Source organism: Colobus angolensis, unplaced genomic scaffold, assembly GCF_000951035.1.
Source record: "Colobus angolensis palliatus isolate OR3802 unplaced genomic scaffold, Cang.pa_1.0 Scaffold28, whole genome shotgun sequence".
Classification (NCBI taxonomy): domain Eukaryota; kingdom Metazoa; phylum Chordata; class Mammalia; order Primates; family Cercopithecidae; genus Colobus; species Colobus angolensis.
In genome coordinates, this window is record NW_012116043.1 from 7,873,663 (window position 1) to 7,885,718 (window position 12,056).

Below are 12,056 nucleotides of genomic sequence, written 5' to 3' on the forward strand. Positions count from 1 at the left end.
AAAAAAAAAAAAAAGGCAGGGAACATTTTATTCCTGGAAAAATATCAAGAGACAAACCCCATGGGGTTCAAGAAGGGGTGCCTTGTCCTGAAATCATATAGTCCAAAGTGAGGAATGCCTATTACTCAAGATGAGTTTGTGTTGGCAGATGCTGATTTCATTAAATAACCTTTCTTCATTATGTTCCACTTCTCCCTTTGTCTCTAGGAGTTTGAGTCTCCTATGGCTTACACATTTGACCTTCCCAAGCCTCATGTTAAAATCTGATCCCCAATATTGGAAGTGGGGACCTAATGGGAGGTGTTCGGGTCAGGGGGGTGGACCCCTCATGAACTGATTAATGCCCTCCCTGGGGAATGGGAGAACTACTCTCACATTCATTCCTGAAAGAGCTGAGAGTGATGTCTGCCACTGGATCCAAGCGGGAATGGCAGTACATTTGTGTGTGTTTGACAGCCCTGAGCACTCCAGCCTCTGCCCTTACCACAGAAGGGATCTGAAGTAGCTGGTGTGTCCAATTTCATGAAGTCTGCTTCAATAGCTTGGCTAAAGGTTATTTTGAAACTGGGCACAGGAACACGGTTGTTTTAAAACAGCCTGCCACCTCCTCCCCTCCTTGCTTCCTCTCTTGCCATGTGATCTCTTCACAAGCAGGGACCCCTTCACTTTGTGTACCATGAGTGGAAGCAGTCTGAAGCACTCACCAGATGCCCAGTTCTCCAGCCAGCACAGTCATGAGCCAAATAAACTTTTTTTGATAAATGACTCGGCCTCGAGTAATCTTTTATAGTCACACAAATGGACTGAGAAAGCATCCAAATAGTTTGACATGTGAATTGTTTTACTCTTAAAAGGTAATCAAAATGTCACCTTTATTCTTACCAAAATGTTTGAATCCATTCATTAGAAATCATACAAGTCCAAACTGTAGGGTATTCTATAAAACTGGCCATGGGAAGGGGGAAAAAAAGGGGGGGGGGATATGGGCAAAGGAATAGATCAAAGGAGACTAAAGAGACTTGACAACTAAATGCAGTGAGTAATGGGATTCTGCCCTGAGTTGAAAATAAAGGACACTGAGACAAATGGAGAGACAGAAATATGCACCAAATTAGATATTATTATGGCAGTGGAATTTCTCTAATGTGATCACTGTGGTTCTATAGGCGAATATCCCACTTTCTTTGGCATGTATCTCCTAAGTACTTAGTGGTAAAGTATCATTCATGATATCTGCAACTTCTTTTCAACACAGAAAAAAGAGAAAGCAAATATATAACAGCAAAATAACAACAATTAGTGAATCTAGGTCAAAAGTATAAGTGTTCATAATACTATTCTTTCAACTCTAAGTGTGAAGTTTTTCAAAATAAAGTTGAAAGGAAAAGAAAAAAGCAATAGCAATAAAGCCTAGTTTAAAAAAAAAAAAGACCAGCCTGGCCAACATGGTAAAACCCTGTCTCTACTAAAAATACAAAAATTAGTCCGGCATGGTGGCAGGCACCTGTAACCCAACCCCAGCTACTCGGGGGGCTGAGGCAGGAGAATCGCTTGAACCCGGGAGGTGGAGGTTGCAGTGAGCCGAGATCGTGTCATTGCACTCCAGCCTGGGGATCAGGAGCAAGACTTCATCTCATCATATCAAAAAAAAAAAAAAAAAAAGGGGGGGGGGATTTGGCATAACTCCTGGGAGCCACTTGCTAATCACCTCTTAAGTCCAGCAGTTCATTTTCAGGATCCCCTCCCTTCCCACCTCACCCGCACAATTATTTCATGTTCCTTGACTTTAGAACCCTCCTTACCAAAGCTCAATTCTTGCTTATTTCTCAGTACAAACTGCTATAATCACATAAGAAACATCCATATCAACTGTCTAAAGAATTGTCAAGATAATGATTCTACACTAGCCCCAAAGAAGTTAATACGGACTTCTTACAAGGGCACATGTCAAGCTGTCCATCCAACTTCCTCACTTATCTGAATGCAGGAATGCTGAGTATTGCTTGTTATCTTAGAGATTAATAAAGTGGTTTCACAGCAAGCCTCACTAGCCTATCATTCCCCCACCCAGCTCCAAGGAAGCTGCTTTGGCTAGTTGCAGTATAACCAAGACAATCTTCCCCTCTCAAAGTAAAGAGAAATGGCTTATTTTATGTAACAGATAAATACCACCTGAATCAGAGGTCCTAGAACCACAGAACAGTTAAAATTGATGGTGTATCCCCAGCCCCTACAATAGTATCCAGTACACAAGTATCAAATGATTTTTAAAATATTCTAAACTCTGATTCTGCCTCAGCTATTCTTGGCCTCTTTCCTGGGTACGTCTACAGTAACATCTGAGGACTAAATCCATGAGCTTTCCTCTTAAGAAAGCCTCCCATGGTTATTAGAGTCAGTGCAACATTAGCCTGTTAAGTCTCTCCTTTTCCAACAGAGGGGACGTCCATGACATAATCTGCCCTCAGCCAACTCCACACTGCCTAAAGCTCCGACAGGCAGTGAACTTCCCTCCTACCCATCAGATGACTCAATTTGTCCAGCCGTATTAGAATAAGAGGTAACATTCCCTGGAGGAGGTTCCCATAATAATGAGCAGCAGAGTTCATGTTAAATACCCTTGGGCTGCTTCACAAGCAAAGGATTTACCTGGGCAAAGGAAGGGAAGGGAGAGTCTTCTTCCAGACTCCCAACGCAGAATGAGGGACTGCCCTGACTGGCAGTGGGTGACAGAGGGGTCAGCAGAAAGTCTGAAAGGGAACCAGAGACCTGATTATATTCGTCACGTTCCAAGGAGTGTCCTTAACAAGAGAGATGAGTGAGCCCTGAGTCAGGTCTGGAAAATTACAAATCATCCCCTCAAAAAAATAAAAAAGCAAACATTGATCCAACTTTCAACTCTCCCATGTTCTTAAAAAGCCAACAATATCACCTGTGAAATCAGTCACCGGTATAGGAAGAGGGAAAAGCTTCATGGTTACAGTAACACTAGGAGTCATGGTAGAATCTACTCCGACCATAAGAAAAAGTCTCTGCTTTTGAAATGTTACACTTTTCACAAAGGCTGGCTCTCAAGGCTAGGTACTGTCAGGGACTGATTTTACACAGATGAAATAGCTCCAAGAAAAAAATAAAATTTTAATCAGCTCAGCCTTTACATTCCTGATAGTAGACACTATGACCTGGGAATATTCAATTAGAATCCAAGACACATCAACAAGATCCAGCGTGAGGGAGCAAACTTCCCCCCGATACTCCCGAGGTAATACACTTCTCTATCCTTTCTGGCTACAGCCGAACAACTTCCCACAGATGAGTCTATCCACTACCCTGAACAGTGCTGGACAAGAGGGGCCCTGTTCTCTCCCCAGCAGCAGGCCCTCCCATGGTCAGTACTCTTATTACTAGGACCAACCAATTGCTCTTGCTTAAATACATTAAGAGCTTAAACTTTCAGAAAAGCTGGGTGCAGTGGCTCACGCCTGTAATCCCAGCACTTTGGGAGGCTGAAACGGGCAGATCACCTGAGGTCAGGAGTTCAAGACAAGCCTGGCCAAGGTGGTGAAACCCCCATCCCTACTAAAAATACAAAATTAGTTGGGCATGGTGGTGGACACCTGTAACCCCAGCTACTTGAGTACTTGAGAGGCTGAGACAGGAGAATCACCTGAACCTGGGAAGTGGAGGTTGCAGTGAACCAAGATCGTGCCACTGTGCTTCAGCCTGGGTGATAGAGCAAAACTCCATCATAAAAAACAAACAAACAAACAAAAAACAGCTGGGCGTGGTGGCTCATGCCTGTAATCCCAGCACTTTGGGAGGCTGAGGCGGGAAGATCACAAGGTCAGGAGATCGAGACCATCCTGGCTAACACGGTGAAACCCTATCTCTACTAAAAATACAAAAAATTAGCCAGGCATGGTGGCACACGCCTGTAGTCCCAGCTACTCGGGTGGCTGGGGCAGGAGAATTGCTTGAACCCACGAGGGGGAGGTTGCAGTGAGCCAAAATCGCACCACTGCACTCTAGCCTGGGTGACAGAGTGAGACTCCGTCAAAAAACAAAACAAAACAAAACAAAACAAAACAAAAAACAGCTTTCAGGAAGGATAGTATGTGAAAACACAATCTTGGTATCACAGATAAGCTGGGCACAGTGGCTCAAGCCTGTAATCCCAGCACATTGGGAGGCCGAGGCAGGCAGATCACTTGAGGCCATGAGTTTGAGACCAGCCTGGCCAACATGGCGAAACCCCACCTCTACCAAAAATACAAAAATTAGCAGGGTATGGTGGTGCATGCCTGTAATCCAGCTACTAGGGAGGCTGAGGCACGAGAATTGCTTCAACCTGGGACGCAGAGATTGCAGTGAGCTGAGACTATACCACTGTACTCCAGCTTGGGCGACAGAACGAGACCCTATCTCAAAAAAAAAGAAAAAAAAATGCATATCACAAATAATGTATTTAATGATCTGCCACAGTCCTTCATATGCTCCTTTCTCAGTTAAGCAGAAGAGCATCACAGTAGTGCAGTCCTCAAGAACCAGGTTCTAATCCCAGTTCTTGCCACTAAGTACCTGCCTCAGCCACAAGTTCCTAATCTGCAAAATGATATGCATATGAATACAATGATCACCAAAAGTTTTAAATATTCCAATGATGGACATTTTTTTAAGCCCTACAGAGGCCAGGCGCAGTGGCTCATGCCTGTAATTCCAGCAGTTTGGGAGGCCAAGGCAAGTGGATTATCTGAGGTCGGCTGGCAGATCCCCTGAGGTCGGGAGTTTGAGACTAGCCTGACCAACATGGAGAAACCCTGTGTCTACTAAAAATACAAAATTAGCCAGGTGTGATGGTGCATGCCTGTAATCCCAGCTACTGGGAGGCTGAGGCAGGAGAATCGCTTGAACCCAGGAGGCGGAGGTTGCAGTAAGCCGAGATTGCACCATTGCACTCCAGCCTGGGCAACAAAAGCAAAACTCCATCTAAAACAAAACAAAACAAAACAAAACAAAAGAATGCCTGAGAAATCAGTCACACGCATCAAAAAGTATCTCTCTTGGCCAGGTGCAGTGGCTCACACCTGTAATCCCAGCACTCTGGGAGGCTCAGGCAGGAGGATCACTTGAGCCCAGGAGTTCAAGATTGCAGTGAGCTATGATTGCACCACAGCACTGAGCAAGACCCTATCTCTTAAAAGCAAACAGGCTGGGTGCAGCAGCTCCCACCTGCAATCCCAGCACTTTGGGAGGTTGAGGTAGGCAGATCACTTGAGGCCAGGAGTTCGAGACCAGCCTGGCCAACATAGAGAGACTCTGTCTCTACTAAAAATACAAAAATTAGCCAGGCTTGGTGGTGCACACCTGTAATCCCAGCTACTCAGGAGGCTGAGGCAGGAGAATTGCTTGAACCCAGGAGGCAGAGGTTGCAGTTAGCTGAGACTGCACCAGTGCACTCCAGCCTGGGTGACAGAGCTAGACTCCATCTCAAAAAAAAAGAAAAAAAAAATTAATAAGCCATCTGCCAGGCTTATCAGATGAAGATCACAAAAGAGAATTCTCTGAAATTATAGTAACTCTTTAAGTGTTTAATTTCATAACACTTTAAACATTCTTTATATATAAGACAAACTTTTTTAAGACTAAAGGCCCATTTGAACATTTCAATCCAGTCTCATTCCTTAGAACGTAACACTACCACCAATTGGGAACACACCTGTCTCAGTATTTTTTTTTTTCCACAGGGTCTGGCCGTGTTGCCCAGGCTGGAGTGCAGTGGCCCAATCTGGGCTCACTGCAACCTTTGCCTCCTAGGCTCACTCAAGTCACACCCCCACCTCAGCCTCCCGAGTAGCTGGGACTACAGGTGCACACTACCACACCCGGCTAAATTTCGTATTTTTTGTAGAGACAAAATTTGGTTGGTCTTGAATGCCTGAGCTCAAGGGGATCTGCCCACCTCGGCCTCCCAAACTGCTAAGATTACAGGTGTGAGCCACCGTGCCTGGCCTTCAGTTCTCTTCTATACATTTCATATTTTTTTATTTCCTCCCCTGCCTTCTAGCAGAAGTTTTTCTATGCATTTACATATATATATATATATAAAAACCCATAATGAAATGCTTTAGTTTTGTGGTGGTGGTGGTTTTTTTTAAAAACCCACAAATATTTATTCTTGTTCTACAAATTATCTTCCCATTAGTACATGAATAGAACTATTCCCTTCTTCAACAGGTGTGAATTTTTTTTTTTTTTGAGACAAAGTCTCTCTGTTGCCCAGGCTGGAGTGCAGTGGTGTAACCTTGTCTCACTGCGACCTCTGCCTCCCAGGTTCAAGCAAGTCTGTTGCCTCAGCCTCCCGAGTAGGTGGGACTACAGTAGCCTGCCACCATGCCCATTTAAGTTTTGTATTTTCAGTAGAGACAGGGTTTCACGGTGTTGGTGAGGCTGGTCTTGAACTCCTGACCTCGTGATCCACCCACCTCAGCCTCCCAAAGTGCTAGGATTACAGGCATGAGTCACCACGTCCGGCCTTTTGGTGTGGAACATTTTATAGTATAAATACTATAATTCAATCATTTTCTTATTGGTAGGCTTTCCAACCTTTTTCTTTTTTTGGAGCTATTATAAACAATGCTACAATAAAGAGACATGTACAAAGAGGTTTAGGCATACAGGGGAGTATCTCAAACATAAAAACTAGAAACAAAAACAGCTGGGTTAAAGGGAAGAATCCAGGTTCAACTATCCTGCCTAAAGAGCTCCTTGAGATGCTTAGAAGCTGGCAGGGTAAAGCAGTCAGCATAGCAAGTGGGAAGGATGAATAAACATTAAGAATTTGATGTACCTCAGGACTACCAAAGTAAGGTTATACCCCTGAAGTCCACACCAGGCTGAGTGGGCTGGGATTGTAAATTCAGACACCAAAGCTTTGCATAAGGTCTATTGGATGGGTGAATTTATTAAATTTCACCTGTTTACCTGCATGAGAACCTGGACTTCTGCTGAGAGGAGAAAGGGAGAGGGCTCCGTGGCCCTCGGTGCTGGTGGGACCCAAAGCAGAATCGGAGGAGCAGGTATAAGAATTGAAGGCAGGAAACTGCTGTAGATTCTCGAGGGGAATGTGGACTTCTGGATCTGCAAAAGAAAGATAACCCTTGTAAACCCATTCACAGAATTCTTCAATTTTTTCTTTTTCTTTTTTGAGACAGGGTCTCACCCTGTCACCCAAGCTGGAGTGTAGTGGTACGATCTCTGTTCACTGCATTCTCTGCCTCCCAGGCTCAAGCAATCCTCCTACCTCAGCCTCCTGAGTAGCTGGGACCACAGGCACATGCCACCATGCCCAGCTAATTTTTTGAATTTTTAAAGAGATGAGGTTTCACCATGTTGCCCAGCTTGGTCTTGAACTCCTGAGCTCAAATGATCTGCCCATCTTGGCCTCCCAAAGTGTTGGGATTATAGATGTGAGCCACCACGCCTGGCCTGAATTTTTCAACTAGTTTCCAACAGTTGAAGACACCATACATGCATACCCCCAAAAGATCTAGAGGATGCAGACAAGCTAAAACCCAAATTACAATACTGTCTTTCTATAATGTCTTTAGTATAGTTAACCTTGTTCTAACTATTAATAATTGAGGCTGGGCGACAAACATGGGGGTTAATTACACTGTTTTACTTGTCTTGATATTTCCGTAATAAAAAGGTTAAAACAAAAAATCCTATTTCTGAAATATCAGTTTTCTCAAAGTTCAGGACATCTGCCAAACACCTACACAGTGTTGGGACCCCAAGTATACACTTACCCCACTTGAGATATAAAATGTTATGTTTCCATGCCATATGGAGTCAAAACACCGAAGTCCTTTTCTTGGCCAAGGACTCAATTCCTTGTTTTCTGGTGGACAATGGGACCTCATATCACACTAATCCCCTGGATTCAATGAAGCTTATTTTGAAGAACCAGATCAAAAGGCTGTGCTTACTGCTATGAAAGATCTCTTAAATCCAACTTCCTGCACTTCCTAGTCTATCAAGGTTTCCATCTTATCAGACCCTCCTGGCAGACTTGCAGTGTACAGCTATCCCCTTTAATACAGAGTCAGAGGTAAGGTCGGTGATCCAGAAAGCATGGGGAACAATGGCCCCCAGCATTCTTAGCAAAGCCCCAATTCCCATCTCTTGAACAGGTTTATATCACCCACTATTACCAAGGCTGAATTTCATCTTCATCTTTACTGTGTGCTAGGCACTTTGACCCGTATGAACTCATTACATTTGCAAGCAAGACTATTAAGGAGGTGCTCTCATGATTCATTTAAAAGTTGAAGAAAACAAGTCGCTAAGGTCTGGCTCCCGGGTCTCAGACAGAGTTCCATACAATGATGTACAGCAGTACTAGTCAAAGATGAGAGCTCCTGAACTTACACTTGCCCTGTTTCTTGTTCTCCTCTATTTCAATCCTGCGCTCTCGGCGGCGTTCCTCCCGAGCCTTCTTTTGGCGCTGACGTTTCCTCTTCTCAATGTCATCTGCAGATTGGTCAGGTTGTAAAGAGGTAGACCCAGGACAACCTAGCCATTACCTCCTCCCAGTATTAGCAGCTAAGCCCACACCAGTAGGCCCAGCTGGACTAGATGAACAGATGAAGTGTTTAGGAGGTACTAGGACTCATGATACAGTTCCATAAGTTTCCTCCCACCCTGGGTTTCTAGCCACAAGCATCCCTGAACCCTACTATAAAGAGAAGCAGAGCAGGGGCATTCTCACCTGAGAACATCTCTAGGGTTTCCTTAGAGACCACAGGAGGTTGCAAAGCCAGTTCACAGATGCTGAACTCACAGGTGAGTGGCAAGTGAGAGAGATATCTATGACGCTGTCGAACATCCTACATTGGAAAAAGGACCGATACTCAACTAAAGCAAACCTAACTCTGAAAGCAGGGGGTCCTAACACAGATATCCAACATTATATACATAACACAGCCAGCACTGGGGCTGAAAACAGTAGTGCTCAATTATCCTCATTTTGAAAAGTCAAAGAGAAACTGTCAACCTACAGCAAGGTGGAATAAGCAACCAAATCCAGTTATTTTTGGTTTGTGCTGCAAAGCAGTGAATTGAGTCCTGCAACAAATAATCTAAAACCAATCAGCCGTTTCTGATTTTTAAGGGCCCACAGCTGAGGGGGATGAACAGCGAAGATAAAAAGTTATTCGCTGGTGGAAAAACAGAACCAAAAAAAAGTGGGAACCACTGACAGAATAACTGGGAAGGAAGATAAAGCAGATCTCCCTACTGAAAGACACCTGGCCTGAAATAGTAGAAAATGAAGCCCAATTTTCTCTTTTTTTTGAGACATGGTCTTGCTCTGTCACCCAGGCCAGCTCACTGCAGACTTGATCTCCCGGGCTAAGGTGATCCTTCTGCCTCAGCCTCCTGAGTAGCTGGGACTACAGGTGCACATCATCACACCCAGTTAATTTTTTTTGTATCTTTTGTAGAAATGCCCTGGCTGGTCTGAAACTCCTAGCCTCAAGCAATCTGCCTGCCTAAGCCTCCCAAAAGTGCTGGGATTACAGGTGTGAGCTACCACACCCAGCCCATTTATTTTCATTTCTATTCTTTTCCTGCATGTTTGATGAAAAATTTATAGTACTCAAAGAGTCTAATTTTAAATCTTACAACAAATTTGTGACATTTCTCCCAGGCAATGAGGAGGAAAAGAAAGAAAAATAAACTCCATCTTGAGTAAAAAAGAAATATCTACATCCCCAAACTACAATGAATGAAGCAGGGAGCAGCACTCATGCTGAGGGGGCACCTCACTTATAAAGAATTCACAGCACCATCACTGACAGAAAGACTAAAAATACAAAAACTAAAGGCCTTGAAGGTTTGTGAACTTAGGATGGCTAAGCCTACCTCAAAGAGATTAGGTTAATATTGCTGTCTGACCCTCCATTTCTAGAGGAAGGCCTCACCTCAGACATGGAGTAGCCAGCAATCTCCACCACAGTTGCTGAGATCTTCTCAGGGCTCCTCTCCAGGCTGCCGTACTCCCGCACGAGGCAGCGCACATTCACGGGGTGCAGGAACATGTGCTGCCCATCTTCCGCTGAGGACAAGAGGCTCTATCACACACCAGTCTTGGCCAGTCCCCAGAACGCCCCTCACCCCTCCCCATGCCCAAGGGCTCAAGCCACCCAAGCCCCTGGATCTAGTGGCGCTCCTCTGCTTAGAGCGCAGGGTCACATCTGAAACACCTCTGCGGCAACCCAGCCCTCTCCTCAGGCACCCTCACCTTGGTAAAAGTAGTAACAAGGAGAGCTGCTGAGGCGTGTGAAGCCTGGCTTGGTGATGGGTTCCTGCTGGCTGGACTCAGTGCAAATGGTTCCCTCTTTAAGATTGTCATCTGCTAACTCCAAGTCATCACAGGCCTCTGGCAACCCCTCAGGCTCTGGTTCAGACACTGCTTCCTCCTCCTCTACCAGAGGGAGAGCAAGAGGTCTAGAAGGAGTGTCCAGAGAACAAACTTCCGTAGTTTCTTCATCGAAGGCAGACAGATACTCCAGCACACCCTGTTGCAGCAAACTCTAGATCAACAGAAAGTATATCTCCTGCTTTCCGAAAGCAATGTGGCAAATGTAGGCCTAAGAACCAAGCTCCCTAGATGTTTATCTTAGCTGTCGTGTTCACTGATTTAACACCCCTGGGGAAAGAACTAATAACAAGCATACAGAAAATACTCATTGTCCCCTCTTCTCTTGAGAAGGTTTAGATCTCACAGTAATGCCTACCAGCTCAATGACAGAATTTGAGGAATGGCAGCCACGGCAGCCACTTAGTAACAGGAACACACTAACCTTCCTGGGATGAAAAACAGACTCCTTCGCCAAGGGAGCCATCAGCACCAGTTGTTCCAAAGCAGCCACAACACCAGTGACCTCCCCTCTGCTTCCAGCCAATCCCGACAGAGCCTCTTCCCGAGTCTAACGTGGCCAGAGAAAACACCAGAGAAAGTTAAGTTTCCAGAAACACACTTAGCTTGAAGGGCAAGGGCTTAGAATGGCCTCTCAACAGGACCAAGAGTTAAAAGGCAATGAGACCCAATGGGAAGGAGGTTAGGTGCTTAAATATCTCAACTTTGAGGGAAACAGGAAGCAAAAAGCATGCAATACCCACTAAGAATTGGAATCTGCTTAGAATCTGACACTGTGGAATGTAAATTAGTTCAGCCAGTGTGGTGATTCCTCAAAGACCTAAAGACAGAAATACCATTTCACCCAGCAATCCCATTACTGGGTATATAGCCAAAGGAATATAAATCATTCATTCTACTATGAAGACACATACGGCCAGGTGTGGTGGCTCATGCCTGCAATCCCAGCACTTTGGGAGGCTGAGGTGGGCGGATCACCTGAGGTTGGGAGTTCAAGACCACCTTGACCAACATGGAGAAACCCCATCTCTACTAAAAATACAAAATAACCCAGGCATGGTGGGGCATGCCTGTAATTCCTGCTACTCGGGAGGCTGAGGCAGGAGAATCACTTGAACCTGGGGGGCAGAGGTTGTGATGAGCCAAGATCACGCCACTGCACTCCAGCCTGGGCAACAAGAGTGAAACTCCACCTCAAAAAAAAGAAAAAAGAAAAACCAAATATCACATGCATGTTCTCACTTCCAAGTGGGAGCTAAATGATGAAAAACACGGACACATAGAGGGGAACAAACACTGAGGCCTATCAGAGGGTGCAGAGTGGGAGGAGGGAGAGGATAAGGAAAAATAACTAATGGGTACTAAGCTTAATACCTGGGTGAGAATCTGTATAACAAACCCCTATAACATAACCTGCATTTGTACCCCTGAACTTAAAAGTTAAAAAAAAAAAAAAAAAGAGAGAGAGAATCTGACACTGACAACACTACAAAAAACTTCCAGAAAAGAAATCTAAGAACATGAAACTAGCCGGGCGCGGTGGCTCAAGCCTGTAATCCCAGCACTTTGGGAGGCCGAGACAGGCGGATCACGAGGTCAGGAGATCGAAACCATC

The 12,056-nt window shown here is 44.9% G+C and overlaps 1 protein-coding gene across 3 annotated transcripts in view; it reads right to left on the reverse strand.

Annotated features, from left to right (window-relative positions):
• Nucleotides 1–12,056, reverse strand: part of RNF10 (ring finger protein 10) — a 48,052-nt gene that overhangs the window by 3,851 nt on the left and 32,145 nt on the right. For 2 of the 3 annotated variants that reach the window (XM_011948553.1, XM_011948552.1), the window contains exons 8-14: nt 10,866–10,991; nt 10,304–10,580; nt 9,984–10,117; nt 8,771–8,888; nt 8,431–8,532; nt 6,982–7,137; nt 2,650–2,750 (exon numbers count right to left, since the gene is read on the reverse strand). In XM_011948553.1, coding sequence (XP_011803943.1) covers nt 2,650–2,750; nt 6,982–7,137; nt 8,431–8,532; nt 8,771–8,888; nt 9,984–10,117; nt 10,304–10,580; nt 10,866–10,991 — 1,014 coding nt within the window. Of the gene's footprint in view, nt 1–2,649; nt 2,751–6,981; nt 7,138–8,430; nt 8,533–8,770; nt 8,889–9,983; nt 10,118–10,303; nt 10,596–10,865; nt 10,992–12,056 lie in introns of all 3 variants that reach the window. The other variant, XM_011948551.1, reaches the window with a different exon arrangement.